This window comes from Musca vetustissima, unplaced genomic scaffold (assembly GCF_032173495.1).
Source record: "Musca vetustissima isolate MV318-11 ecotype Yass unplaced genomic scaffold, APGP_CSIRO_Mvet_v1 utg5917, whole genome shotgun sequence".
Lineage (NCBI taxonomy): Eukaryota > Metazoa > Arthropoda > Insecta > Diptera > Muscidae > Musca > Musca vetustissima.
The window spans coordinates 179,143-198,295 of NW_026879604.1; the positions used below are offsets into that span (position 1 = coordinate 179,143).

The window sequence follows — 19,153 nt, forward strand, 5'->3', positions numbered from 1 at the left end:
CCGTTCTGTTGGTTAAAGTCAATATAATGTCGTTCAGTGACCGACGGCGTTCATGGAGCAACCTCGTCCAGAGACCGACTGCGTTTGGTAAACAAAATCGTTGAGTGAACGACAATAATAAAAACTGAACTATGTCGTTCACTCGTTCACGAACGACACAAGACTATGCAATTGATTACTGTAGACTCTGCGTTGACGAGGAGAAAACGGAGACAATTGAGCATCTCCTGTGTCACTGCCCAGCCCTGGCTTAGGTATTAAATACCTAATATTTTTAATAACGGTCCCAATCTGGATATAACCCCTAACAAAAAATGGAAAGTATTTTAGGTGTTTCTAACGTTTTAAACAAATTTGTTTTTTAAGTATTTTTTTTAAGAAAAGAAATAGCATAAGAATCTCTATTACGTTGGTTTTAAAGATCTATCGAGCTATTCAAATTAAATAAATCGTAATAGGAAAGTATACGCTTATACGTTACTCTCAGGCCAAATTAATTAATATACCCAAAAATTACTATACACAAATGACGTCAATGGCTTATATTGATGACTCATCCTTTCCTTTTCCTGTTATGTTGTGCGATCATATTGTGCTCTATTTTTCCCTGATATTGTTGTGTGCCGTCCATCTTGTTTCATTTTTTGACGTATGTCGCCATCTTGTTCCTTTTTTTTTCTTTTGTCGTGCCCAAAGCGGTCCATTTATATGTCGTTCACTCGTTCAGTGGATTGACTAGTTCAATTGAATGTGCCAATAATTTGTTCAAAGGAGGTTTCATTATTGAAAAATAATTTTCTGGGCATTTTTTTTATTAAAATCTCTGATATATGTTTAAAATTTTTTTCGGATGAAGATAAATCCCCACATGTCTAGCTGTGAATATATTTCATAATATATTTTTATAATTCAAAGTCAGTAAAAATATCATATTAATAAATATGATGATATTAGACACGCCCCCTCTCCACATTTCTTTTTTTCGAGTATTATGAAACTTTTCTACCTAATATTTTTAATAACGGTCCGAATCTGGATATAACCCCTAACAAAAAATGGAAAGTATTTTAGGTGTTTCTAACGTTTTAAACAAATTTGTTTTTTTAAGTATTATTTTTTAAGAAAAGAAATAGCATAAGAATCTCTATTACGTTGGTTTTAAAGATCTATCGAGCTATTCAAATTAAATAAATCGTAATAGGAAAGTATACGCTTATACGTTACTCTCAGGCCAAATTATTTACAATACCCAAAAATTACTATACACAAATGACGTCAATGGCTTATATTGATGACTCATCCTTCCCTTTTCCTGTTATGTTGTGCGATCATATTGTGCTCTATTTTTTCCCCTGATATTGTCGTGTGCCGTCCATCTTGTTTCATTTTTTGACGTATGCCGCCATCTTGTTCCTTTTTTTCTTTTGTAGTTCCCAAAGCGGTCCATTTATATGACCTTGAAAGTTTGTTCTTCTGTGCGTTTCTGTTGTTTCTGTCAGAAGTATGTCGACCAATATCATAGATTCATCAGCGATAAGGACTTCAAATTGAAGGTGGTGAGGAAGTACCAACGGGACTATCCTCACAAGGCCGATATGGAGCTCCTGTCAAGACCTCTACAAAGGTGGGGGCAACGGGTAACCGATGTAAAGTGACATCTGCTCCTGCTAATACAGGCAGTAAGACTGCAGCGGAACTGGCAGCAACTTTGGCGACCACAGGCAGAGGAACAGTTACCTGCTGCAAAGAAACCCTCGCTGCTGCTGACCATGCAACCCTCTGTCTCGCATGCAGCAGCGTCAGCTAAGAAGGTTAAGGAGAAACCTAACATCGGGGAGACGAAAGGCGGACCTGTTGCAAAGTCTGCTCAACAACCTTCAAACCCTAGGCGCACTCTAACAGCTACTCGACAAAGGGTCCCGGATGACCTGAGGGTAGCAATGATTGACAAATCTGATCCCGGCGGGAGGACCAGTGCCAGTCATTGGCTGCAACTCGACAGACATCTGAAGACCCTTTTCCTGACTGACGAGGTTGACCATCAACGCAAACGGTCCTGTAGGAGCTCCTTCTATAGAGGTGTCAAGGTCATCAACTGTGGGAATAAGCACAAAAGCAGCCAAATGCAGAAGGGCCAAAAAATAGTGCAGATAAACCTGCACCATTGTAAGGCAGCAGCCGCAGAGCTACTCCTCACCTTATCCTCCATGAAAGCAGACATCGCTCTAGTCCAGGAACCATACCTATATAAAGGTATGGTGACGGGTCTCAAGACCAAACATTACACAGTCTTTGCCGCCTCAAATGAGGATAAGGTAAGAACGTGTATAGTAGCAAAGAAAGAACTAAATCTAATCATTCTCTCCAACTATATCAGTAGTGACATGACAACCGTAAGGCTGGACGTAGGTTACGAGGATCCCGACCCTCCAGGTAAAGCTCTTCGGAAGTTAGTTAATGAAGTGGGAAGCACGGGTAGACTGGTCCTAGGATGCGATGCTAATGCTCACCATTTCTACTGGGGAAGTAGCGATACTAATGCCAGAGGTGAGTCTGTTTTCAATTTTATTCTTGAACGGAAGACTTGGATTAGTTTTAGCGAGTCTATAGAAGGGATCAACGAAGCGGCAAGTTTTCGTAAATTACTATCGAAGGATCGAAAATCCATAGGTAGTATAAAACGAAATGATGGTTCGTGGAATAACTCCGGCTTAGAGACTCTAGACCTGTTATCAGAGTCCCATTTCCCTGGGTGTAGTGACTTGAGCATGAATGGTCCTCTTCCTCATCAAGCTCAAATTCAGACTCGTGAAAGTGAATCTCTCATAAATGGTCTAACTACTTATCCAAAACTGGTATGAGCGATGAACACCTTTCAACCTTTCAAATCTCCTGGGCCAGACGACACAATACCTGGGATGCTGCAGAATGCAGCACCTGAGGTCTTAAACGTCATAAAGGAGATTTTTAAGGCTTGTCTAAGATTATCCTTCATACCTAGTCTCTCGGATATTATGCAAAGTGTACTGGTCCTGCTATCGGAGTGGGCCCGGAGGTAAATCCCACAAAGACAGAGTTTGTACTGTTCACGAGAAAGCATTCCCCCACCTATACTGGATGGTATAGTCCTATAACTCTCCATTGAGCCGAAATACCTCGGCACTATCCTGAACCAACAATTAAAGTGGAATAGAAACGTAGAGGAGCGCACAAAGAAGTCTCATGCCGCTCTACTCATGCAAGAACTCTATAGGGAAAAGCTGTGGGTTAAAACCAAAAATCATATACTGGTTGTATGATACAGTCGTACTTCCCATCCTCACCTATGGTTATCTTTTATGGTGGCCGGCGCTTGGAAGAAAGACGTTGTTGTCCAAGATAGACAGCGGTCCGCTTCCCTCATTTCTGGTGCTCCCTGAAGCACTCCTCAAACTGCTTTAAAAGCGATAATAAACCTAATGTCCCTTGATTTACAAGTCAGATTTCAAGCAGCTAGAAGTGCAATGAGACTCAAGGAATCAGGAGAGTGGCGAAACTCACACTTGGACATGCAAATATCATCAACACGATACCGACTCGTGAAATATTAATGATGACTACATTCCCCCCATAATTTGAGAATTTCGAAATACATTTTCCAAGCAGGGAGTCCTGAGCGAGCGGGTTACCTCCTCTAGACGGTCTTTCGATATATACAGAAGGATCTAAGATAGAGGAAGGCACAACTGCAACTCATACAAACTGAACAACAAGTGTAGTATTTTTCAGGCAGTAATTCTAGCAATTAAGAAGGCAGCGGAATTGGTCAAAGGATTATGGCGCAATGATCTTGGATCAGTGACTATATTTGTAAATAGTCAATAGCGGCCCTAAAGGCTATACATTCGCGGACAATAAATTCTAGGGCGATTCGAGAATGTAGAGAAATTTTGCTAGATATACGTCTCTTTGTTAGACTTTGTTGGGTTCCCGGACATAGCGACATAAGGGAATGAAATAGCTGACGAGCTTGCTCGTACTGACTCGCAGTCGATCAACATACAAGTTGATGCTACTGTTAAACCACCTCTCAGCTAATACATAGGCTGTATCCATAAGATCTTTTTGGAGAAAGCGGGACGCAGATGGCGGGAGGAAACCTCATGGAGAACCTCTTAATCCATCTGGCCCTTGATCTCCAGGCGTAGATCAAATTCATTAATCTATTTTGGCAAAAAGGATATGAAACTAACTGTAGGGATCATTACTAGTCACTGTAGAATTGGCTCTCTTATTTCCAAGAGTGAGGTAAATATGGTGGATTACTAACTAAATTATATATGGTCAATATTGCCAATTTTTTAAGCGGAGGTTCACTCCTTTTTAACTCGGGAATTATTTATGTATATGAAAGAAAGTGAATAGTTTTGGTTAACTGATCTGTTGTTGCAAAATTTTCGTGATATTGACCTTCAAACTTTATTTGGGTGGAAACTGTGTCTACTTTAATGTGAAACAATTTGTAACAACAGGTTGAGGCGATCTAGTTTTTTTATGTTCTCTATTTGTACCCGCGATCAGTAAGGTTTTTTAAGTTTCAGATGCAATAAATTCTTATTCGTCAAAATACGTCTGCTAGAACGGCGGAAATTGGACTTCCAAAAACACGATATTTTGCAATTTTTTTTTTTAAATTCGCGGATAAATGACTTTAAAAACTTCAGCCTAAAGAGAGATGTACCCAATTTATCTAAAAAATTTACTGAATTTTTTTGGATGTACACCGACCGACATCGGATGCGCGTTAAAGGCATATAGTGTTTTCGGAAATTATTCGCGTTTTACGATTTTTTTTTTTTTTGGTACTTCAATACAACGTGTAGTACGTCTTAGCCGTCAAATGAAATTTCCCAAAACATGCATGGATTAGAAGATAACATTCAGAATTTCATGAAAACCAAGTGCGCATCAAATGCTTTTGAGGATTACGCGATTAAGACGCAATTTAAAATGTATATTTCATAACATAGTTTTATTTTAAGATTTATTCCTATTTATAGAGCCCCAAGATTTATCGGAAGGGTCTTGATATAATCCGAAAGTTTCATACTTATACTATACTTATATATGTCAATATGTCGGTAAAATTCGGGTAAAATAATAATTTTCCTCAATAGCTCTGTTTGTTTACTCGATACTTGGTAACAATTGTTACCAAATGTTGCTAAATGTTGTCTGTTTACACAAAAATCCAGCAAAAGAGAGTCAAGTGAGAGAGCAAGTTTGACAGTTGAACACAACAAACTTACTGGAGTTTACTGAAAGAATTTTATGCAGTAAGATTTTGCAAACTCAGCATTTTTGGAACAGCTGTTTTATGTCCAAACACAAAAAGTTTTCAAAACTTTTTTTTATTTTGCAAAGGTCAATTTGAAGTTAAGTTGTATAAATTTTAAGTTGTTTAAGTTGTATAAATTACTGAATATGGAAGAAAATTCCTCAGTAATACAAAGTTTCATTAAATTAGAAACTAATTCTTTATATATTTTTAGGCAAGTTCGAGATAGAGGGCAATGTATTGATGCAGGAAGCTTAAATGTTCAAATACCAAATACTTAAATACCAAATAAATTATTCTTTTATTGTTCATATTTTAAGATTTTTTTCTTATGCCCAAAATTAAAACCTCCATAACTTTCGCGCGAATCAAACAAAAACGTCAAACAAAAATCGCGAACGGATTTGGAGTCAGGACATTTTTCTCTATATATGTACCAAAAATCATTGATGTACTACGAAAACAAAAAAAACTGATTTTTTTTAAAATGGAATATTAAAAAATTGGCAATATTGCCCATATATACACTACCCGCTAACTTAATCTTTCCGCCTCCTTCTCTGTTCTTTTCCTTCCCTGTCGTTTTTCTCTTAGGTTCTTCAGCTTATCTATGAAATATTTTTAGTAAATGTATCCTTTAGAATATTAGTAGGTGTCCAAATAGATATAATCATAATAGATAAACGAAAGAAAAACATATATGGTTAAATCTTATTTAAAAATATGTAATAATTATGGCAGAAAATAAATATGTGAGCACATTCACATGTGTGGATATAAATACAATCAATCAATCAGTAATGGTTCCAGTTCTGTAATTGAGTTTCGTTCAATTTGATAAATTAAATTTTAATTAAAAAAATAAAGAACTCGATATTTGGTAGCCATTGTTTCCAAATGTTACTGGAAATTTTCTGTTTACTCCAGAGTGCAGTAATAGAGAGTGAAATGAAAAACCAATTTTTACAGTTCCATGCTGAGAAATTACTGGGAACATTTCTCCTAGTAAAATTTATAAATTTTATTCTTTAAAATCTTACTTGATGTTTTCTTTTCTCTGTATTATGGCAAAAGAGAATAAAACGGCTTACACTCTGAAATAGAACTTAATGAGGAAATATTACTGAAAAAGAAAAAAGACAGTTAATATTACAATGATCAAAACAAAAACTACATCAATAAAAAGGTTTAAAAGAAGTGGGGAAGTTTTTCTGATGAAGCTAAATCGTAATTAACCTGGCTATATATATCATTGTTGTAATTCGTTGCTTTGTCGCACAAAATTAAATAAATGGATTTATTGAAAACATCAAATAATTAAGATTATGATTTTGACTATCTTGATAATATTAGACACATTTTTCAGTCGAAATTGCCATAGTATTTATATCTGTGTTCAGATAAATTACATTTTTATTGTTGATTTAATTTGTCATACCAGATTGTATAATTTTAATTTGAAGAATAAACATTTTTCAAGAAAAATGTATGTGGCAACATATTGTTAAAAGGTGGATTCATTAAGAACGTTTTAAAAACATTTTGATAACATCAAATCAAATTTCCGTAATCGGAAGGTCTACGATTATGTTTATTCCGCTATTTATACATATTTTATAATGTACCTTTCATATTTAATCTACACAATTTTGCGTCATTTACCATACAAAAATGACGTAATTTATTTTTAACAACGCACTTAAACACCATCCTATGCTATACAATCCTATACGTATAGTATAATAATTTTTCAGAATAATAAAGATTCACATTCATATTATTAAAGGAATTTTAAAAACAACATATATCATCAGACTTCTCAAGTTTTTTGGAGTTAACCGATACTTGCACCGAGCCGCTGAAATAATGTTGTATTTTTAAAATGATTTTCATTAAACAGAAACCCGAAAATACATATTTTGGGAGACGTGTTTTATAAATATCAAATTCATCCAGATCAACCTCCATCGGAGCGAGACGGCAATCCTGGCCCTGATAGAAAAAATTATAAAAGGTAAAATACACATCGGACTAATCCAGGAACCTTGGACAATTAAAAACAAGGTCTCTGGATTAAGCCATATAAATTACAAACTCTTCTATGCAAAAACGGGGTCTCGTCCGAGAACCTGTATAATATGTCATACAAATTTCTCCCCAGAGTTGTCAACATCGGACGACACTGTACTGAAACAGGGGAGTGGTAACATTTACCTGGCTTCAGTGTACCTCCCGTTCGACTCGCCGATACCACCAACAACGGCGGAGCTGCAGCGACTGGTGAAGAAAGCAATGGAAACAGGTAACGAAGTACTAATTGGTAGTGATGCTAACTCACATCATATTGCGTGGGGCAGTACAAATACTAACAAAAGAGCCAGATCCTTTTAGATTATTTAAATACTAACGATCTGATAACACTTAACATAGGCAATAAACCTACCTTTGTCAACAGAATTAAAGAGGAGGTATTAGATATAACATTATGTTCAGTAAACTTAATAGATGAGGTACAGGAGTGGAGGGTCTCAGAAGAGTACTCCTTTTCTGACCACAAATATATTATGTTTAAAATCCTACGGCCACCGCCGAAACCAATACACTTCCGTAACACACTATGAATGCCTAGACACGAATGACATAGACAGGAACGTAACAAATTAACGGAAGTAATTGTAAAGTCATTCCAAGAAAGTTGTCCTCTCCAGGCTCACTTCCCATCGAACACATCGACAATGGACGATGTCATGACAGATAGGGAAGAAAGATCAGAGGAACCAATTATTGACAAGTCAATGGTGTTAGACGCCCTAAAAAGCGTCTCACCATTGAAAGCGGCAGGACCAGATAACGTCTTCCCCGCGTTGTTACAAAAAGAAGCGCTATTTTTATCACCACATCTAGCCGCACTCTTTAATGCTTGTTTATGGTTGACGTACACACCGAAAGCCTGGCAGGAAGCAAATTACGTCACACCAAAATCATATCGGTCAATAAGCCTAACTTCTTTCCTACTCAAAACCATGGAACGTACAATCGGCACCATGATAGGAACAGTATACCCAATGATACGCTGAAATACAAACAACATGCTTATGTAAAGGGGAGATCAGTGGAAACCGCTTTACATGAGGTAGTACAATATATTGAGGGCACCTTCGCTGAGAAGATGTATACCTTAGCGGTATGCATTGATATTGAAGGAGCCTTCAACAATGTCAGCACAAATACGCTTATCCAATCCTAGATACCTTCCAAGTGGACCGGGCAATCATAGACTGGGTCAACTATATGCTAAGGAATAGATGGATAAGCTGTAGCATATATGATATAACAATCAAAGACAAAGTAGGTCAGGGAGCACCGCAGGGAGGGATTCTGTCACCGCTCCTGTGGGTAACCACCATAAAAGGACTCTTAAGGAACTTAACCGACGAAGGATCTGAACCAGTCTGTTATGCAGACGACGTTATAATACTTCTGAGGAGAAATAATCCAAACTTACTATGCAGGAAAGCCGGTGCTAAAAATCGCATACAAATCGCATGGGAGTAATTCTAGACAAGAAACTTAAATGGAAAGACCACATACAGCAAAGGGCTGACAAGGCCCAAAGATGTTGGTGTTTCTTCAGAAGAGCCGTAGGCTCTAAATGGGGTTTCAATCCAAAGATGATACACTGGATATATAAGAGCGTTATTAGACCAATTCTAACATACGCGTCTGTTGTCTGGTGGACAGCAATGGATAAAAATGTAACTTAAAAACGTTGCAGAAAGTTCAAAGAACGTGTTGCCTAGGAATATGTGGAGCAATGCGTACAACGCCAACTAGGGCTTTGGAGACAATATTATATATACATCTACAGCTTTAAGACTTAAAGCAATGGACGAGTGGATATACACCGGACACAACACACCGCATAAAAACATTTTAAGGCAACAAATGAGTCGACATTCAATATCTTTGATTCAGACCGTATACTGAAACAAGAGTAGTGACACGGTGCGAAACTATAATACCAGATAGAGAACAATGGAATAGCGGAACACTAGTTCAGATGCCGCCTGGTAACTGTTGCTACACGGATGGCTCTCGACTGGGAGGAAAAACTGGACTGGGACTTTTTATCGAAGAACCGGATACCGAAATTTCTCTTCGTCTTACAGATCACAGCACGATCTTACTGGCGGAGGGTCAAGCTATAACAGACAAAGACAAAATACAGTAAATATTATTACGGACAGCAAGCAAGCTATAAATGCAATATCTTCCAGAACAGTTAAATCAAAAACTGTACTGGAATGTATAAAAACCATTAATGATTTCTCACATCAATGACCTGTACAAATTATATGGGTACCGGCTCACCAAGGAATCATAGGCAACGAGATAGCAAATCAACTAGCCAGGAGTGCCATTGCACTACCCACAATGGAGGTCTATACCTCAAAACCCTTTAGCGAAACACGCCAAGAAATGAGGGAATGGGAACATGAGACCCACAAAACCCTTTGGGATAATGTGGGGACAGGAAAAATCACCAAAATCTTATGGGGTGACCCAAATGAAGACAAAACTAAGCAAATCCTAACGCTAAACAAAAACGAAATAAGCCGACTACGGGAGTTCTAATGGGACACCTCGGCCTAAAGGCACATCTACTCAAGATTGGATGCGAAGGAAGCAACAAGTGCAGAGCGTGTGGGGAAGACAGTGAAACACTGAAACATTTCCTATGCCATTGCCCAGCTTTTACATGCCTTCGGAGACAATTCTTGGGAAATGACACTCTACACGGACTGGGCGATCTGAGGGGGTGTGAATGGAAAAGACTGCAGGAGTTCGCAAAAAACACGGAATTCCTAGATTCATAGGGAATCAAACCCAAATGCTTTTCTTTATTAATATACACTTCACTATTTCTTTCTCCACACATCTAGAGCGTACAACAGGCCTCATATGGCTTACGTGTATGTCCTTCTCATGTTGGACCTAATTCCATAAATTATAGATGGCTGATCGAGCTTGAGGTCAATATTTGTATTTATTTATTATTTTCCGATATTTCGAAATTCGTTGAATTTCATCTTCAGGGAAGTTTTCTGATTTACAATAAATAAACATTACAACTAATTAGAATATATATCACAGCTTTTTAATACTAAAAACATATAACTCATAAGATACGATCGCTTACTTTAAATAACAAACATAAGAAATAATTAGCTTAAAACTAGCGTAGTGTGACTACCACGGTCAAAAGTTATTATTGCACTGATTGTTATTGGTTAATTGCAAGACCCCTTCCTACGCGTTAGATGTCTGTAGCAGTAAGTTGTGTTGTCTGTGTCTGCTTTGTTGTTTATTCGTTTTGTTGTTGGTAAACTATTGATGTGGAGCATCTCTACTGTATATCACATTATGTTTATCCATTTTTGGAATTTTGCTTTTTACTATATAATGATTTTGTTGTCTTATATGAACTATGTGCTATTGTATATTTTATTTTGTCATAGATATCAGATTGTTCCAATCGTTCAGATATATTTGGTAAATATATCAGTGATTTATATATCTTTTTTTCCGATTCTGTCTCGTTTCTCGTTCTCTCGTTTTTTTGTTTCGTGTTGATTTATCAACGATTTTATTAAATGTATGGGAAAGTTATTTTGTATTAATATGTCTTCGATTTTTAATTTATTTTTGTTGTGAAACTTTTTATCACTTATAAACATAACTATAATATCAAATTCCAATAAAAATTTAATTTAAAATCTTATTTTTAATTCAAAAATTCGTGGTAAAAATTTTTCTTTATTTAAACAAGTGTGAGTGTGTGTATATATGTAAATGAATATTATCTGACAATTAATAGAAATTCAACCCTATTCCGTATGTCGTCGTCGTTATCGACGACGTTTCTCTTTCGACATCACTTCGCATCGACATCGACATCACTTCGACACTGTTTTGGTATTCTGCAAGGTAGATATACAAGGTAGCCGCATCGGCGAATTTCTACAACAAACATCGGTTGTTGTATTTTGATATGTCAAAAATATTTTGCCAAAACAAAAAGATTGGCAAGATTTTTTTACACAAATTCTTGTGGAAACTGTTAATAAAAGTATTGCCAAAAAAGCTATTAGAAATTCGGAGATTTTCATTTATAATTTTGTTTTTTAATTTTTTGGTTCAACATTACAACAACATTTTTGACATTTATTTGTCCAACAGCTGGCCCGATGCGGCTACCTTATTAAATATACCATGGTATTCTGTAACACTCATGCGACGATGTCGACTATTTATCGATAATATCAAATGTGGTCAGCTGTTTATTTTGTTGCATATTTTTGGGCACAAATATGTTTGTATCCTTTACCGCACTGTGGCACAGGGCATTATGTCTTGGTAAATGTGTTTGCAACGACCAAAAAGAAACGAGATAGACCCATAGTTACTTTTTAGTATATATGTACATAGTATTATTTTTCAGTCGATTTATGCATGTCACTCCATCCATGTATTATTTTAAACAAGTTACATGCCACCATTATGATCCGAATGGGATGAAATTTGGAAAAAATCCATCCAATTGGGATAAAATGTTATTTCTACATAGACGAGTCCTATTGACATTGGTCAAAATCGGTTCAGATTTATATATAGATCCCATATATTTTTCTTTATTTAAACTTTATTTTGCATTAAGTATTGAATAGATTCTAGAATGATGTATCCTGTTCTTGTCCGGTCATGTTTTTTTCAATTTCTAAAAAAAAATGTTCAAACGCTTCAGTCGTCAACAAAAACTATGACGAAGAAATCTTCGACATCGTCGTCGTCACACATTGTTACGGAATACCAAAAATGTTTCAATAGTTATCGATAAATGTCGACAACGACATAGGGAATACCAATTTGCAAAAAAAGACTCTCTTCGACGTCGTGTCGACGACGAGATAGAGTCTAAACGCAACCATAGAGTCTAGAGTCAGCGACAGTCGTTTGCCGTGTGTTTATATTGGCAACGGGAAATCGCGACGGCTGACGTTCGCGTCTAGCGGCATGACGCTAGAATAGATTTTATTCATTTTTGCTCAGCGTCATACTCAAAATTTCTCTCTTGCTCTCAATTGAGTTGCCATATTTTAGGTAAAAATCAACAGTGCTACCAAATTTCAATGAGAATTTATATCAAAACATATGGCAGTGCTGTTGAAAAAACAAATATTTTCAATGATTGTGGATGTTTTTTAACGAATTAATAATAAAATGGAAGAAAAATATTTTTTTCGATAATTTCATCCAAGTTCCTTGACATTATTGTTTATTAAATAATAAATTGATTTTGTTTTGCACAACGTAAAATTTTCTGTCAGAAAATGAAAACAAATAATTGACATTTTGTGCCTCTAACGCTAACTCTTTCGTTTGGTTTTCACGCCGGCGAAAAAGTATGACGCTGACTCGTGACTCTCTGGTTGCGTTTAGACTCATACAGAATAGGGGTGATTATCTCAAAGCCCGTGCAAATGACCATAATTTATTTTCAGGATTTCATAAATCCACATGATATAAAGTGTTTATGTAAATGCGTTATAAAACACTCTTTAAATGTTTAGCTAGTATATATCTACAAAGAAAACAAAATGCTTAAAATACAACTATGTACTTTAACGTGTTAATTTTTTTATGATTAACAAAAAAAAATATGTGTATTTATAAATGCTACACTGCGCTGCATATTATGATTATAATTTGATGGAATTACTAATTAGGTGCATTATGTTTTACTTGCACTTTTGTTTACTTGCATTTGCATTATAATTGTGATTAGTATTTACTGTCCGTTTCCGCATAAAATACTACTGAGTTGTTGCATTTGCAGTGTTGTCACTGCTTGCTTTTTTTGGAAAGCACTGCGCATAATATGCGGCGCAGTACTGCATTTTCGAACAGGCTCTATTGATATTTTCAAACTTACCGCAATCGCACTTTTCAATATAAACGTCTTCATAATCTTCATCCTCCGATGTTTCGTCGCCAAATACATTGGAAATACCAGAACCAATCCGAAATATAGAGTCAAATAAAAATTTACTTTGGCGTTTTGATGCCTTGGTGGCAATATATGTAACGTTGCTTTTTGATTCGGAAATACGACATGCTACAAATATTTTGTTTGATGCAATTATCCAAAGTAATAGGAATATTGGGGACATCTTGGGATATTGTTAAATCATGATTAATACACCTTTTAATGGAGAATGATTCGATCTGTATAAAGAAAAGAAGTATTATACAAGGATAATATTCTATTTAATAATACAATAACATTTTAAAATTGTTTAAGACATGACGTGCTAATTTCAGCAAAAACGGTACACAAATATTTATTGTTTAAAGTTTTTAGGTTTAGGAAGTGAAAACAGTTCTTCGGGTATTCTTAGATAAATCTCAATAAATACAAATATATATATATATATATGTAAATGATGGGAAAATTTCACATGTAAATGATGGAAATGATGGAAATGATGGAAAATTTTATAATGGCGAAGAAATATATAATGACAGCGATTCTGTGAGATTTATAATATATACACATTTAATATTTTATATAATGACAGAGCAAAACATTTTAAATAAATCCAATTAAAAATCTTTTCTAAAAACACATTCTAACAATTAACAGTTTCATATACAACTAAAGGTAAAATTCAACAATTCGCTTACTAGAAACTAAAATTAATACTCCACTGAAATCATTCACAAACGCCGTGTCTTCAAGGAGGTAGCGAATCTTCATCTATACATTATAAATATGTATCTTTATTCCGTTCGAATTTAGCAAGGATATGAATCTATGTCAAAACATGCACCAAGAATACAGAATGTCAACTTAGCGATACTTTATATATATATATATATACATTTACACAAAGCTGGATTCAAAAAGAAGCCCCAAAAAATGGTATCTAGGGAGGATTGTGAAAATCGACTACTAGAGTTTTTTGCAAATTCTTGAAGTTACATTTAAAATGGCAACAAATTATACAACAAAACGGTACATATTTGGCCCAAATCGACATTCCGAAGCATGTTAATGGAGTCCTATAGCTCATATAAAAAAATAGGTTGGGAAAAAAGAAATCCATTATTTTTTCGGCAGACGGCTGTACTGATAGATTTTTCGTTAAGTATGTTTCAAACAATTTCAGATTTATGCTCGTTGGAAGGGCGGAATTTCGCAGTAAAAAAAAATATTTCGCTGTTTTTTGTTTGGTGCATTTAGTTGTGAGTTACAGGGTGTTAATAATGGAAGTGAACAAAAAAAATTAGGTACATTTTAAAGTTTTCCTTTGACAAATGCGAAAATGCAAGCCAAGCGGCTAAAAGTGTGAATGGTGTTTAGGTTCTGATACTGTAACAGCAATTGTAGCTTTGTAGATTCCGTTACGGAATTTTTGATGTTAAAAATACACCTCGCACAGACAAGCCGGCTTAGCTGGCTTGTTAGAGAACGGTTGTTCCATAAGCCTACCTTAAATAAAAATTCCAAGTGCGCATCAACATTTTAGTCAATATAAAAAAAAACGTAATTTTAAGATTTTTTCTTATGCACAAAATAAAAACCTCCAAAAATAGTACGACAAAAAAAACAAAAAAAAAATTATAAAAAAAAAAAATTAAATATGATGGTTGCATTTGAATAATTTTGTAAGATTGTTTCTGTTTACCAGTTTTAATAAACGATTACTCCAACAGGTGAATACATTTCTGTGCTGTGCATTGCTTTCTCGATACACGAATCCACATGATCTATTTTCTGGATACAGGAATGTCCCGGTACTGAGAACTTAATAACAATTTGAAATAAACTCCATCAAGTATTTAGACATATCAGAATTTCTGTTTGGAGGCACACACGAGTCACTCCACAGTATAACCTCTGTTAAAACGTTTTCCTCTACTACACAGTCAATATCATTTGCAGCTCTACCAGATACGGATTCATTCCATATAGCACAATACACTTTAATTATAAATATTTAGCTTAAAAAAACGAACTTATTTCTGCTCTGGGACAGTTAATGAAATTTGGCAAATCAAAACCTAAGATCTGAAAATTACCATTTTTATCTGCATCTCTTTCTTTCCGCATTGAATCTTGACATTATGTATTTTTTTCTGTGTATTTTGCCTACAATAATTGGATTATACGGCCGGAAATAAACTTATGTGATCGATTATCCCTTTTTTATATCACCACTGAGCAAACGGCTGCTCCCACTCGACTTTCCTCTGCCGTCTGGTTTAGCTGAATTAGCGTCCGTCTCTAGTTTTTTTTTATTTTTTTTATTTTTGATTGTTAGAAAATATTTAAATGTAAAGTTTCTTCTTGATGACACTGTTTTATCTTTATTTTTCTGACACAAATAACTCGCTCTGTTTGCTGAAGAATAAATTTTCTTTTCGTTTTGTGCAAGACTATAAAAAGACTTGAATATAACACATCTCTCGTTTCTTGTAATCGTTGTGTTACATTTATGAGGACACTTTGAGCAGCCAGGAACTTCTGTCACTTTTTTCATTAACTTCCCATTTTTCCCCCATTTTGATTTTCTTCTATGTTATTATGTTATCCACGTAATATTTTGATTTTGTGACTCATTTCCAGCCAATTCATTTTCCTTGGAAGCCGGCGATGAATTAAAAATTGGATCGACAATTGGATCAGAAAAATTCGAAGGATTAAAAAGTGGATCGGCAATAGTCTTCAGAAAAATCGGATTCCTATGGATTGTTATGAGAACCTTTATCTGTTGAATCTGATATAATTTTATGTTTAAAGCCAATTCATTTTCCTTGGAAGCCGGCGATGAATTAAAAATTGGATCGACAATTGGATCAGAAAAATTCGAAGGATTAAAAAGTGGATCGGCAATAGTCTTCAGAAAAATCCGATTCCTATGGATTGTTATGAGAACCTTTATCTGTTGAATCTGATATAATTTTATGTTTAAAGGAGATGTCAGGACAATCTTGTTTTATAAGTTTTACTTACCATTCCACAACTTATTTGTAGATGTTGACTATCAGTGTTGATACCAGTACTCATGATTTAGTTATAATTTTTTATAAAACAAACGAATTTCACAACTGATGGTTCTATTTAATCAGCAATGAAACTAAAATTTAAAGCACGTGGTTCTGTTGTTATAAAAGCATGCAGTCGTGCAAGAGGAGAGCTGAACAAATTCCGTTATTTGTTATGACAAGGTTCTATAAAACAAATTTGTGTCATTTTAATGTGACAAGGTTCCAAATGTAAAAAATAGAACCTAGTTATTTTAAAAAAAACTTGCCTAAGCAGCTCAGATTGAATTTTATTCCATCAATGGTGGGCAAAATTTCTCTTAAAAAATGTTTAAGCGAAAATAAAACCATGAATTATTCCTCGGAATTTATTAAATTTAATATTTTTAAAGCATAAATAATATCCACAGAAGTTCAAAAAATAAATTCATTAAAAAAATGTCGGAAAAAAATTCATTAATGTTTATGTTTGTTTTAACATAAAAAATGTTAAGAGAACGCATTAACGCTGGTGTGCACGTCTGCCCAACTATGATTCCATACTCTAAACCAGTGTTGAACAGAACTAAATTAAGAGTAAATGCGTGAGAGCGTAACTGAGAGATCATCAACAAAAATGACTGATGCAAAGAGAGTCAAAGAGAAAACGTGTTTGGCCATCACCGCTATCGTACCAGCGTGACCGCTGAAAATTTTCAAAAAGTATCACAAAAAGTATAATTTTTTAAAAAAAGTAGCAGATAACTTCTGAAAAAGTGTCACAAAAAGTGGCACACTTTTTTTACTTTTAATTTAATAAAAAACTATTGGTCTGTTCCCGTACTGCAAGAATCTACTCGATTATACTATTTTCTTCGATATCATAAAGGAAAAAAGTGTTATCGGAGTAAAAAATAGTAGATTCTTGCAGTACGGGAACATACCATATATAAAACATTACAAATAATTCATTTATGTGTATTTTAATATACAGTAAACTGAAAAAAAAAACTAAATAAAATCACATATTCTTACAATATATAAGCGGTATATACTATTGGTCTGTTCCCGTACTGCAAGAATCTTCTAGATTTTACTATTTATTTCGATATCATAAAGGAAAATTCGTTATCGTAGTAAAAAGTAGTAGATTCTTGCAGTAAGGGAGCAGACCATATATTGTTATTGAATAACATTTATTTTTTAATTACTTACAGCCTGTTTTTGTAAAATTCCAAACGAACGAATTCGAGTGACTTACGACCGAACCTTTATTTATGTTTATAAAGGTTTTCTGATTCAAAACAAAAATAAATGACATATTTTTTAAAACCAAGGAGTTTGGTCGTAAGTCACTCGAATTCGTTCGTTTGGAATTTTACAAAAACAGGCTGTTATTCACAAATAGCAATCGAAAATTCTACAAATCGAAACACACACACGATAACGAATTTTCTTTTATGTTATCGAAGAAAATAGTAAAATCTAGTAGATTCTTGCATTACGGGAACAGACCAACACACAAATGCGAATGCGACCTAATAATAATAATAATAAAAATCGCTCCGTCTGTTACAAACAGAACCCTAGTTAAAAATTGCTCCGTCTGTTAAAAAACGCAACCTAGTTAAAAATCGCTCCGCCTTATGTTTTATGAAAAATCGCTTTAATTTATGTACTTTTTTAAAAAAGTGGCACAAAGTAACAAAAAGTTTCAAAAAGTGGCACATTTTGTATCAAAATGAAAAAGTATCACAAAAGTAGCAAAGGCGGAAAAAAGTGGCAAAATTGCCACTTTAGTGGCACAACGGTCACGCTGTATCGTACTACTTTGTGCATTAGTGCTCTAAACGATATTGAGTGAAACCCTGCATATAACTCAATTTTGAAAAAATTGCGAGTTAGAACCTTGTCATTCTAAGGTCGCGATATGCTTTGCACATACACATGCCAATAGCTCAAATACAGGAACTGTAATTACATAGTTGGTAGATTTTCGATTTTCTTTTCAATAAATCACTTGTTAGCTGAGCATCAATCATTACTGTTGTCCTTGGTAAGCGGTTGTTCCAATACGAAAAACTAAATAACGAGCTGTTATTGTTCTTTTCACAAAGTAAAACATTCCATTTTTTCTTTTTCTTTTCCTTATATTCCCACCCATTTTCGCTTGATGATAATTGTGTCGAAATATTTCCACAATTGAAATTTTTTCGAGGCTCACAGCAACAAACCAACCAGCCCAAATTTCCCCATTGTTATTGTACCATGGTACTACCCATGACACTATAATAAACTGTAGGCTATAGAACTTGCAATGTTTTTCTTATTGTGACTAGAAATTGTATCCACTATCATTTTTGATGAGTTTCAACATAATGTTAGATAATGTTATAGCGTCAAATAGACATGGGATTAGAAATCTTAGCTAATAATGGTAAAATTCTGCAAATTGTGTTACATTTTTGAACTTCAAATATGAAATATCAAGTATAATTATTGTACATATGATTTTTCAAAATATGTCCTTTTGGTAAGTACGCTCCTTTTTACAGAAATTACTATCAAACATATCACGGGTGCGGGGGTTTGCCTGATGCGGACATACGGCCTCAGGCTAGAGTTGTACAGTTCACGAACGAACTAGTTCAAATGAACGATTCACTTAAAAGACTGATTGAACTAGGTCTTATAAAGTCGTTCTATTTAGTTCATTAAAAGAATGAACAGGAATAATGCCATGTACAG

General features: G+C 34.8%; 1 protein-coding gene across 1 annotated transcript in view; it reads right to left on the minus strand.

Moving 5' to 3' along the window:
* The window catches only part of LOC133324604 (trypsin-1), a 68,115-nt gene extending 54,567 nt beyond the window's left edge, over positions 1 to 13,548 (minus strand). Inside the window, exon 1 of the mRNA XM_061533441.1 lies at positions 13,311 to 13,548. Within this exon, the coding sequence (XP_061389425.1) occupies positions 13,311 to 13,548 (238 nt within the window). The remainder of the gene's footprint in view (positions 1 to 13,310) is intronic.
* Between the last annotated feature and the right edge of the window lie 5,605 nt (positions 13,549 to 19,153).